Genomic DNA, 13,190 nt, shown 5'->3' with positions numbered 1-13,190 from the left:
GTACTGGAAGCTTCAGTCACCAAGACAAATTCCTTGTATGTGTAAACATACTTGGCAATAAAGCTCATTCTGATTCTGACTGAAAAATTACAGCTGAACAACTGAAAGGGATTTTGCTCCTGTTTCTGGTTACGTTCAGCCAAAAATTTAGTTTGTTTTCGTTTTTATTCTTGTTCCTTGAACCGTTTTTTAGTCTCTGATTGTAACATTTACAAACTGTATTTTAAACCATTTTAGCACAGTTTTAGCATGCCATGCATGGCATACATTATATAGACATCACATTGTTTGAAGGAAAACATTGGGCAAGATTTGGAAAAAAAATCATCATTAATCGAATAATAAATATTTTATCGTTGCAGCCCTAGTGTGATTCGCAGACTGGCCAGTTTGACACATTTATCTTCAAGACTTTTTCACACCTTTTCCACAACACTGTCTATCCTACCAGATTCTATTAGGCTTATCTTTCTCCATTTTCACACACTCTCTCTCTCTCTGAGCTGTCAGCACAGGGATGAGATGAGCTTTGCTCTCCTGTCTGAGTTTCAGTGCTGATCTTCCTTCAACTCTCTGCAAAAATGCATTTACCAAAGAAAATCCAGAAACACTTGGAAACAATTTAAGTTTAATGAACAGAGATTATAAAGAGACCATGAATATGAGGTAAATAAAAGCCATAACAAAAATAAAAATCAGTAATATGCGATCTCTCAAGTGTTTCGGGAACTTGCACACATCTGCTCCATCTTAACTTTAAAACTCAAGCAGAGCCAAATTACAATCACTCCGAGTCATGCAGACCACCACTGGCCAGGAAAAGATGAGGGGGGTGGATGGAAGAGATGGAGAACCTCTGGATGTGAAATTCCTCTCGGATGATGAAAGCTCACATAACACTGATTAGCAACACATATACAAAGGAAAATTCTGGAATGGAGGAAAGAAATCTATCCTTGATGTTTTACTGATTTTTGCGACTCAAGACTGCTGATCTCAAAAACACCTTTACATCATCATGAACTGATTTAGAAAATGACGTGATTTTTCAAGGTAAGAACACAAAGCCTGAATTATGTAAAGTAAATCCAAACACATACACACTTTACCTTCACTAAGAAGAAAGACACTCCATATGTTCTGAGGGATCTTGCAAGCTTTACGTACTTCACTTTGGCTTCGATCTCTGTCATTTCACCACAAGCTTTATGCTCCTGTCAGATTCATATGTGCGAGGTACATGATAAACAGGCTGTGTAAAACGATAATTTTTGTTTATATCCAGAGAGCAGAATAAATGGGACTTACCTGAAAGACTTTCTTCTCTGCACCTCTCTGTTTGATGTACTCTTTTGGCAAAAACTCTTTCAAACTGAACGAAATGCAAATTCAAAGTGTGAAACATTTAATGATCTGCAAATGAGCACCACAGTTATACAATCTGTTTAAATGTTTTATGCATATCTAAGCACTTAATAACATTTTCATTTGGATTTGTTAAGCTCATATGAACTAAATAGACCATATGGCCATTACAACATCAGATTTTTACACATCATTTGCGTGCGATCACTGATTTGGTAGTGGCTTTTAAATAATGCAGCACTAAAGACTAAGCACATTTAATCATGTACTATAATCAAGAATGTACTAAGGTGGCGTCTTACTCCAGAAATCCAGACTTGTGTTTATGTTCTATATGAGGCCCAAACTGGATCTGCGCTTGAATGCCACCAAATTCACAGGCCTTGTCAAACGACACCGGATGAGAACCATTCAAGATGTCATCACGTGCCTGGGGAAAACACAAATTTTTTTAGACATCTCACAGCAAAAATGATCCAGATAAGCAGCCAAAACCCTGACAGAAGAAGAGCTTATCGAAAGGTAATTCGGGCTGCACTACTTTACGGATCAATATGTTGCGTGTAAGTAGCATGTACTGAAGTACTCACAGTGGCTTTTAGGGGCTTGTGTCAATAACAGATTTACAGCCCTTTAATGCATATAGATTACAGTACATTGAACAGGCATGTAGAGAACCACGGAAACACACGCACACCATCTAGGTCAACATCACTGCAGTAGCGAGTACAGTGGAATCAAGCCTAAGGCTGTTAGGTGCTGATTGTGGCTATTACATCACCATCATTACAAAATAACACTGACAGGAGTCTGACCTGCACGTAGAGCAGATTGAGCTGCACGGGGTCTCGCGAGTCCACGTTTTGATCGGAGTAGAAGAACTTTCGTCTCAACAGCAGAGTTTCGCTCTCCTCAACTCCCTGTTCTCTGAACGTTCGCCCATGATCCAACCAATTCACTATGAAAGAGTGATAAAATACAGAGAATTATATGAACATGAATGTCAGAACTTTATTTTTGACTTATGTTGGTCCCTTTAGCACTACAGAGTATGCGCAGACACAAACAAAAATGGCTTCTACAGGAGTCTGTCGTAGGAGTCTACTACTCACTTTTTTTTGCATCTTTTTTTCCATACAATGAAAATGAATGTTTACTGGAGGCTAACATTCTGTCTAACATCTCTTTTTGTGTTCCATAGAAGAAAGAAATATAGGTTTGGAACAACACGGGGGTGTGTAAAGATGACAGAATTCTCCTTCTAGGGTGAACCATCCGTTTAATGCCTATTAATATCTTGCTGAAAGTCTTTAATTCTAGATTTATTCTAGTCTATTTTCATGTATTTTATTTATTTATAGTGTATAATTGTATTATTTGTAACCGCTGGTTTCATTACTATTTTTTTTATTTTCAGCTTTTGTTTTTCAAATTGTGTGTATTGTAATTGTAAATATTGTATGCAAAACAATCACACTTAAAACTGAAACTAAAAAAGCACGGTTCAGCTTGTCTATCTGCATATGTTTCTGATTTGTTGCCTACAGTCATCATCTGTGTGTAGTTTTGCTTTGAGCTTCTCCATCTTCCTCTCTTCTCTCAACAGAGTTCTGTCTTTCTTCAGTGTGCCCATCCCTTCATCCTTCTTCTCCTCCACCACCTCCTGAATGAGAGAGTACTCTTCATAGTTTGTGATTCCTGGAAGGGGAAATGAGGGGACACAGTTATGGGCTTGTTATTGGCCTGTGATTGTGTGTACAGAGCTTGTATACAAGAGTGTCACTGACCTATTCTACTGCAGATAGTGACAAGCAGTTCTCCCACAGTTTTGGAATCATCCACCATGATAGTCTTCACTGCTCCATCCAGCATTTTTATCTTCTGAGGTCTCTGTTTTTTCTTATACTCCAGTATGTCCTATGAGAGAAAGAAACTTTAGGTTACGCATGTAACCCCGGTTCTCTGATAACAAGAGTCTTAGCGTATCCGATTCTGGAAGCACCAAATGACACCACGGCTATCAGTTGACAGACCAATCACAGCAGTGAAAGGTAGTCCCAACTCCCTCATATAGGACACTGTGTCCATCCTTCGGATGAGATGTTAAACCAAAGTCCTGACTCTCTGAGGTCATTAAAAATCCCAGGACACTTCTCGAAAAGAGTAGGGGTGTAACCTCTATGTCCTGGCCAAATTCCCCGCCATTGGACCTTATCAGTCATGGCCTCCTAATAATCCCCATCTATTAATTGGCTTTATAACTCTACTCTCTCCGCCAATAGCTGGTGTGTGGTAAGTGTACTGGTGCACTATGGCTGCCGTCGCATCATCCAGGTGGATGCTGCACACTGGTGGTGGTTGAGGAGAGTCCCCTGTTCACTGTGTAAAGCGCTTTGAGTGTAGTGTCAGAAAAACGCTATATAAATGTAACGTTCATTCATTCATTCACTGCCAAAGATCCCTTCTTCATTCTCTGCATATCTCTTCTCCATGCAACTGCAAGGAGTCAAGTGTGGTGAGATACGGAAGCTCGCCCAGATCCACCTCACTCCAATTATCTGAGAACCGGGGTTACATGAGTAACCTAAAGTTCGCTTATCTCACTGTGGGATATGGCAAACTCCTGTATTGCAGATATGCTGTCCGAACCAGACCAGTCAACTCACTTGTAGTGTCCAATGTACAAAACCCAATCAAATTCCCAAAGAATAGACAAGAACAAGAACACACTTGTGTTTTCACTGTGTTATTTTATTTTATTTTTAAATATCAGCAGATTGACAACCCACACTAAGGACTGAATGAGCCAATCAAAAGTGTGAGGTGATGCCCGACTCACAGCCACACAAATGAACTGGACTGAAACGCCCCTAAAAAGTGCCCATGAGTTATCCATGCCTCTGGTAGAATGAGCTTTCAAGCCCCCCGGAGGTCGCAACTCCTGGCTATTATAACGCAATATAATAGCCTCCACTACCCAATGAGATAAGCGCTGTCATGGGTCTGCCTTTACGACAATCAGCCCACGAAACTAAAAGCTAATTACTCCTCCTTAATGCCTTCATTTACTTTATTCCACATACAAGTGTAGAGTACGAACTGGACACAGACAGTTAAGCTGCTCTACCTCAGATGAGGAAAAAAAGAAGAGGCGGGTGAAAGGTCAGCAAGTCCACCAGCTTACGTCTAAGTGAAGAGTCGCTCACTTTAGGCACAAAGGCTGGATTTGTCTTAAGAGTCACTCTCGACAAATTCACAGCAAATTACATACAAGAGTGATGGATGGACAAAGCATGAAGTTCACCAACTCGCTTTGCGTTCATCAGAGCCAATAATAAAGCTGCTGTTAGCGAAATTCAATTCTATACTTTCAACTGGCTCAAAAGGAGGCTGAGAAAGTGCGTTCAGGTTCACGGACAGATCCCATGACGGAACTAACGGTTTTGACACTCTGTTTAAATGCAGAGCGCCCCTCATAAACATGCAAACAAGCGGGTGCTGACCCATTATACGAGTCAATTCCCACACGAGAGGCCGATATGGCAGAAAAAGCTCAGCCTTTATCCAAAAGCTCCTGAAGAAAACACTAAATGTCTGCCACTAGGGTTGCCACGGTGTACGGTGTTACCGGTTTTACTTGGTACAAGGGACAACACCGGTGTGAAATTTTATACTGGTGGAAACATTGTGAATGGAACTTACAATATCAATACAATAGCCTAACGAATAGAATAGCCTTAAATAAAGAATAGCTGGCTAATGAAGAGTTTGTGACCCATGATAAATGAACCTAAATAATGCACTGAAAGCCAGATGTTCTTTACCAATGTATCAAATTACACAGGCAGCAAAGTACGTGCACTGACAGAAGACGTTTAATTGCAGTTAGCGAATATAATGTGTATGGTGGGTAACTAAGACGTCTCGGATTCAGAATGACACAAGAAATGCTGTTAGACACACAGACATACGCTTGAAGAAACACACTTTATTATATTTTTAAGAACAGATGACAGAAAAGCCGTCTATGCACATGTCTGACACGCTGTTTGTTCGGAGGCGTGCAGTCTCGTGGAACACACATATGTAAAAGGTTCTCACTATTTCTTTGTTTCAGTCTTCTGAAAATGTTTTGCAAGAATAGTATCGTCTATGTGAATGCTGCAAATGACCTCAGACTATCTCAGCTCAGGAGGTGCTTTGAGTTCAGTTCGCTTTATTTCCACAGAGCAGTTCATTGTGAAAGCAACTCTGTGGGGTCACTTTATATATAGCCTATACATCTGTGATTAAATCATAAAATAATACAAAACCACGTTCACCTCAAACCATGATTTATATTTCAGTAATTATTATCATCATTATAATTATGTTTACATTAGAATTATTTTTAGATCTTAATATATATTTTAGTAATTTTCCACCGTTATCATAGACAGGTGGTTATATATGTTTGTTTTTTACAACTTCATTATTTTAGTTGGTTTTTCATTTAGTTTGAAGTGCAAATTGAATTTAGAAATGTCTTTATTTAAAAAATGAAAAACTTAAACCAATGAATTTAATTTTCAATGCAAAATCACTAAAGCAAGAATATTCACTGATCCCTCAGCTGGGGGGTTGACAATGTAATTGGAAATTGTGATTGATATATATATATATATATATATATATATATATATATATATATATATATATATATATATATATATATATATATATACACACACACACACTATATTGCCAAAAGTATTCGCTCATCTGCCTTTAGACGCACATGAATTTAAGTGACATCCCATTCTTAATCCATAGGGTTTAATATGACGTCGGCCCACCCTTTGCAGCTATAACAGCTTCAACTCTTCTGGGAAGGCTTTCCACAAGGTTTAGGAGTGTGTTTATGGGAATTTTTGACCATTCTTCCAGAAGCACATTTGTGAGGTCAGACACTGATGTTGGACGAGAAGGCCTGGCTCGCAGTCTTCGCTCTAATTCATCCCAAAGATGCTCTATCGGGTTGAGGTCAGGACTCTGTGCAGGCCACTCAAGTTCTTCCACACCAAACTCGCTCATCCATGTCTTTATGGACCTTGCTTTGTGCACTGGTGCGCAGTCATGTTGGAACAGGAAGGGGCCATCCCCAAACTGTTCCCACAAAGTTGGGAGCATGGAATTGTCCAAAATCTCTTGGTATGCTGAAGTATTCAGAGTTCCTTTCACTGGAACTAAGGGGCCAAGCTCAGCTCCTGAAAAACAACCCCACACCATAATCCCCCCTCCACCAAACTTCACAGTTGGCACAATGCAGTCAGACAAGTACCGTTCTCCTGGCAACCGCCAAACCCAGACTCGTCCATCAGATTGCCAGATGGAGAAGCGTGATTCGTCACTCCAGAGAATGCGTCTCCACTGCTCTAGAGTCCAGTGGCGACGTGCTTTACACCACTGCATCCGACGCTTTGCATTGCACTTGGTGATGTATGGCTTGGATGCAGCTGCTCGGATATGGAAACCCATTCCATGAAGCTCTCTATGCACTGTTCTTGAGCTAATCTGAAGGCCACATGAACTTTGGAGGTCTGTAGCGATTGACTCTGCAGAAAGTTGGCGACCTCTGCGCATTATGCGCCTCAGCATCCGCTGACCCCGCTCTGTCATTTTACGTGGCCTACCACTTCATGGCTGAGTTGCTGTCATTCCCAATCGCTTCCACTTTGTTATAATACCACTGACAGTTGACTGTGGAATATTTAGTAGCGAGGAGATTTCACGACTGGACTTGTTGCACAGGTGGCATCCTATCACAGTACCACGCTGGAATTCACTGAGCTCCTGAGAGCGGCCCATTCTTTCACAAATGTTTGTAGAAGCAGTCTGCATGCCTAGGTGCTTCATTTTATACACCTGTGGCCATGGAAGTGATTGGAACACCTGAATTCAATTATTTGGATGGGTGAGCGAATACTTTTGGCAATATAGTGTATATATATATATATATATATATATTTGTTTTTTTTTTTTTTTTTTTTATAAAATATTGTGAACATATTTCTTGCATACTACCCAGCCCAAGGAGGGAAAAAAACAAATTTATTCACACAAAGTCATTACTCTTCCGAAGCAGCTAAACTGGGTCCCGGGATGAAAGGTAATAAAACACCAACATTAAACCTGCAACAACCCACAATAAGTGATGTATTTGCCTGGACAACAAAATACCCAACTGGTAGCCCATGATGGAGAGAATGCACAGATGAAGTTGGTTCGTTGCTAAAGAGATGTTGCCCTTCAGAACTGTTGAGAAGCCATCTTTCAAAAAGTTGAACAACATACAATTTTATTTGCACTTCAGTTTTTCAGTTTCATTTGAAATTTTAGTTAAAATAAATATAAAGTTAAAAATCTGAAATCAAGCTGCCTTGCGTTATTGTGTAAGCTATTGCTTAATGAAAATTACCCAATAGTACCACTTAGTATCCAACCAGCGGTAATAGTCGGTTTGAACGTGAATACCGCACCAGTGTGAAAATTATGATACCGTGGCAAGTCTATCTGCCACTGAACATAAAAATGGCACAATGTATCTGTGTGCACACCATTGGTCAAACACCTATTTTTGATCGTATGCGGAACATGTTGAGGCAGCCCTCACGCTCTGAATCGTCTCAATCACCATCGGGGGTAAACCCGTGACACTTAAATTTAGCCTCTCATGGACCAGGCCCAGAAAGCTACTCGGTCCGGGGTGAAATATTTTACCGTGTGCTTGTGACAGCAAGTCCCTACGTAGCGGGAGGGACCAGGGCTGTCGGCAGAGGAGTTGTATAATCTCCACCAGCCACAGTTTCCCCAGCAAGAGGAGGGGAAGTTCAGTATGACTGAATGACCATATTCTCAAATCCTTCTTAGAGTTGGAATGATTAGACTCAGTGGGGGAAATGCTTAAAGTAGCACGTTTGGCCAAAAAGGTTTCGCTAGAGCATCCACAGCCGTAGGAGCACTGTCTCTCACCAGAGAGAACAGAGGGCAATGAGCATTTTCGTGAGGTGCAAAAAGATCTATTGCAGCTCACCCAGATCCAACTCTCCCTGGACAGGAGAAGGGGACTCATCCAATGCGCTGTCTGGTCAGAAAGGAGGATAAACAGGGAAACTGGCATCCTCCTCCCAATTGTTCTCCAAAAGACGATTATCATCAAAATCCTCCTTTTCCTTCTCTCTTGCCCCCGCCAAAGGGGCTGATTCAAAGAAGGAAGGAAGGTCAGGAGAGACTTCATCCATTTGGTCCCCACTAGCTACGCTGTTCCCAAGGCTTTCTCCGCGGATGTTGGAGAAAAACACGGATCCTGGATCCCACACCCTCCCCTCCAAAACGCGCAACATAATCAAGAGCAGTGCGGGCAACACTTGAGATTAGCAAGTGAGGCTTGTGCATGTCTGACCCCCAGGTGATACACAGCGTGTGGAAATCCTTCAGAGAAATCATCAATCCACATGTGGCGAAGTGAATATTTGAAATATTTTTGGGTAGATATTTCATTGTAAGAAAGCATTGAATGAAAAGACAATACTATATATAGGCAACTGTTTATATGCTTGTTATGATTTCAAGCCTGAAAATGCCCACACATGGGAAACATTTCTATTGCTTATTTTGGGAGAGACAAGTCCCTAATTTTAAGCTTGTTTTTCCACAACAGGTGCCTTGTTTCTCTTGAGAGATCTGGCCATTTCTTCTTTATCTGGCAACACTGCAATTGGTATATCACCCACCCTTAGTACATTTTCAAACTTTACATTTTACATTCCTTATGAAGTTTACAAAAAGCAAATGTAGATAGAATACTTATGGCTGAAATTATCTACTAAATGTAAACATTTAAATGGAGCCTGACATTAACTGCAGAAGTTTAATAGCAAGGGTTAGAGCGCTGGAAAAAATCCCTGACCAGAATGTTTGAGGGATAAAGCGATGCCTTGCAAGCACCATAATGAATGCGAGTGTGTTTGAGTGAGACAGAAGAATGCATCAGAGGAAGGGATAGAGAGAAGTGTTCTTTGCATGCAAAATACGAAACTAGACAACCAAGACAAGGTTGTGAGAGCTAAGCATCTGAGTGTGTGTATGAAAGAGAAGAAAAATACTTTTGATCAACAAAAAATGAATCATTACTGATGAAAGCTTCATTTAACACTATGCCATTTACACCACTCACCCACACCCAAACATATATTTATTTCTGGGAACAAGCATTTAGCTATACACAACACTCCTTTGCATAAGCACATTGTGTAAACGAATACAAACAAACGGTGCAGTGACAAATGCATGTCTTCAATCACATCGCTGTAGTTCCTCTCAGTAAGCATAGACACTAAGGGGAGTCTTTTTCCCTCTCCTACACGCACACACACACACGCAAAAGTACAAACTACAAAAATAACCAAGAGCAGGGTTTGGATTAAGCTCTTCTCATCTTTAAGCACAAAAAGTGTGCAACGTCGCATCACAAAACAAGACAAGAGTGTAAAGACACAGAACATTTGACAAGAGCTTGTAAAATCAGCTGGAGCGTAGACAAAGAAGGTCAAAGACTTTACCCCATTTCTCAGCATGTAATAATCCAGTGTCCGGCCCCCTTCCAGCCAGATCCCTTTCCTGGGGTCCTCGTCTGACAGAAACAGCCCATACTCTGAAGCTGAGAAACAACACGCACAGTTTAAGAGCTTGTAATTGGCACATTCAACTTAATATCAAACTAGATTTGCACATCTTGAAAGAAATACCAGTGCTTGCAGGGTAGGAAAAAAATTTAGGTAAGCTTAAGTTTTATGCCTTAACCTGTTGATGTGCATGCCCCCCCCCAGAAATGATGTCACTTTGCTTAAATTAGTTCACATATACTATATAGTCTATTCAAAAAAGAGTTAATAATGCTGACATATTATAAAGATGTATAATCTGTCAACATTATGAACAATTTTGAACAGCACACTATATAGTAAATGTGAAGTTTATTTTTGGTTCTGCACAAATTAAATGTCATATCAGATCTAGAGGTAGATGAAACATCAGTTTCACCGATTATCCAGTGCCAATAGTTGCTTTTTGCAGCCATCGGTTTTAGGCAAAAAACTATGCCGATACTTTTTTCTGATTCCTCCATGCTCCTCTGTGGCGGCGCTGAAGGACTCCACAATTAGAACGAGGTGGTACGATCTATATTTTTATCCTCCCTTCAATGCAATTTTGTTATCTTGATTAGATAATCAAGTGTTCTAAATTGAATCAAGGGCATGCAAAGAAAAGTGTGACTATATGGAAATGTGCCTCATCAATATTTAGGCTATAAAAAGCTTCATTTGGTTAATATATGATATAAAGCATTGTAGGAGGGCCACATCTCCATCACTTCAAAATTAGAGTCCCTTGTGTGTTTAAGGCTCGTTTATGGTTAAAAGTCCCATGTTATGCACCATATCTTAATTTTTTCTGGACATTATTGGGATTTTGGTTGAACAATAAACCGCATCTGGGATTTTTTTCATTTTGGACTACGTAGCCTCTGTGCCTGTGCCCATCATAGTAAAAAAGAATAAGAATTGTTTTTCAACATTATATAAATCGATTTTAAAATCTATTAGCTGAATAATCACCTTAATCCACCTTAGTTATCAGTAACAGCAAAATCCATTATCAGTCGACCTCTTATCAGAGCTGCTTTGATTCTTAGCATACATATTGTTTTCTGTTGGCTGTGTATGATAATTAACAAATAACGTGACACCGTTTTGCAGTGTAAACATCGGAATCCCATATACTATATGGTTGTTACACATCAAAAACAAGCTTAGAATGGTTTCTGAATTACTTAATTGCTATTTTTAACATCAATAAATTAGGACTGTGCCTATATGGTGGTAATTATAATCTAAATTATTTATTGAAATAAATTGTGCAGCTCTAATAAGCTGTCATTTAGTGCTGTGAAATTAAAATTTGAAATTCTAATACTCGTTGAATGTAAGCAACAAAAAAAAAGACATTTTTTTTTTAATGCTAAAACCATGCATTCGAATTTTGGATGTGTGTTGGATTCTTGTACTAAAAAAGGCTAGATGTATCGCAACAAAGAGAGTTTAACAAAAAGCAGGTTGAAGAAGTTCTTTTTAACATGACACGGCATCTAAAAATACAGCACACCTGAACGAGACGCTGAATAAACAAGGAAACTCATGAAACAATCAAATATGTTCATCTTGCGCATGTTTACATAAAAAAATAAAATGGTAAACTGGTTGGTTGTAAAAGCGTTCAGTGTAAGCCCTGTTCGCACCATGAATGACATTGTCAAACTAGCCGTAAACGTGCCACAAATTTTCAGCAAAATTTTCACATTCAAATTAGCTTTTGATTCGCCGCAAATGTTTTCCAGAAGTTTGCAGCTCTTCACTGGTAGTGGTGAACTTGTAGCAAACCTTTGGTAATGATGGACAATTTGCCACAAGTTTGCCGCAGAGCTCATTTGCATGTGAAAACCAACAGTGGCGAATATGCGGCAAGTTTGCGGCAAATCTGCCATCAAATCTCGATTTTTGTAAGGGTTAAAATATTACTCAAACTCACTCTGAATGCCGCCAGTTTCTGATACGGTATTCCACACAACATTGTTTTATTATATCCATGCATGTGGTTGCAGACAAATAAGTTTAAAATAGATAAATAGCAGTGAAATCCCTCACAACATTATAAAATCTCTGTCTTGCCTGCACTCGACACCAGTCTCTCACAGGAGACGGATGACGTGAGCTCCGCTGTCTACACTCCCATTGGCAGTCGCTACCGACTGCCACTCATCATTTCCATAAAGTTAAACTTTTCTCAACTTTATTGTATCGCTCGCCACACCCACATCTTGCCACCAAAAGTCACTGTCGCTCGTGTCTCCAGATGTCGCTGTGCTCTCAATGAAAATGAATGGCATCCTGATGCTTTTTTGTTCTGTGTCGCTTGCGGTGTGAATGGGCTTAAAGCCCCGTTCATGTCGTGAACGACATTGTCACTTGGTGTCGCTACCCTCTGTACTATGGGCGTTCCTACTGCTGTCACTCTAACGTTATTGGTGGACTTCACATCTAGCCATAGTAGCTTTTGAAATGCTAATTACAGATGATACTGCTGGTAAAACCAAGATATTATTCTAATTTGATAAGGAATCAGTTCTCTAGCCTGTAAAAATGAACATTTTGCAAGGGAGAGTGTTTTATATAACCTGCAGCAGTGCTTGTTGCATCATATTATTAACGTGATGAACGATCTGTTAAATTATTGATCAAACTCACTCTGAATACCTCCAGTTTCTGACAGTTTTCTACACATAGTTTTATTATATCCATCAATGTGGTTACAGACAAATGATACAGAACAGCGAAATCCCTCACAACATGTTAACTTCTCTGTCTTGCCTGCACTCGACACTAGTATCTCACAATAGACAATGTAGATACCATGTACTCTGCTGTCTTCTCTCCCACTGGTAGTCGCTCCCGAATGTCACTTGTCATTTGCATAAAGTTAAACTTTTCTCAACATTGTTGTGTCACTCACCACGGCCACATCTTATCGCCAACAGTCACTTTAGCATGTGCCGCCTGTGGTAGTGTAGAATTTTGACTCCCTTTTACCCTTGTGTTTAGGGGTAGGTGCACGGACAGGCTTTAGGGGTAGGGACCAATGAGATTAGGGGTGGGTGTAGGGGTGGGCTTTAGGGATAAGGGCCACTCAGGTAGCAGGGAGTCAGAATATGGCGGGCAGTCAGATTTCGG

The 13,190-nt window shown here is 40.1% G+C and overlaps 1 protein-coding gene across 1 annotated transcript in view; it reads right to left on the bottom strand.

Moving 5' to 3' along the window:
- LOC127416918 (talin-2-like) overlaps positions 1-13,190 on the bottom strand; it is an 87,299-nt gene that overhangs the window by 37,288 nt on the left and 36,821 nt on the right. Inside the window, exons 4-10 of the mRNA XM_051656557.1 lie at positions 9,966-10,063; positions 3,153-3,282; positions 2,911-3,063; positions 2,181-2,323; positions 1,668-1,795; positions 1,309-1,372; positions 1,110-1,214 (exon numbers count right to left, since the gene is read on the bottom strand). Of these exons, the coding sequence (XP_051512517.1) occupies positions 1,110-1,214; positions 1,309-1,372; positions 1,668-1,795; positions 2,181-2,323; positions 2,911-3,063; positions 3,153-3,282; positions 9,966-10,063 (821 nt within the window). The remainder of the gene's footprint in view (positions 1-1,109; positions 1,215-1,308; positions 1,373-1,667; positions 1,796-2,180; positions 2,324-2,910; positions 3,064-3,152; positions 3,283-9,965; positions 10,064-13,190) is intronic.

Source organism: Myxocyprinus asiaticus, chromosome 1 (assembly GCF_019703515.2).
Source record: "Myxocyprinus asiaticus isolate MX2 ecotype Aquarium Trade chromosome 1, UBuf_Myxa_2, whole genome shotgun sequence".
Classification (NCBI taxonomy): Eukaryota; Metazoa; Chordata; class Actinopteri; order Cypriniformes; family Catostomidae; genus Myxocyprinus; species Myxocyprinus asiaticus.
This window is presented reverse-complemented; position numbering and strand designations above follow the sequence as displayed.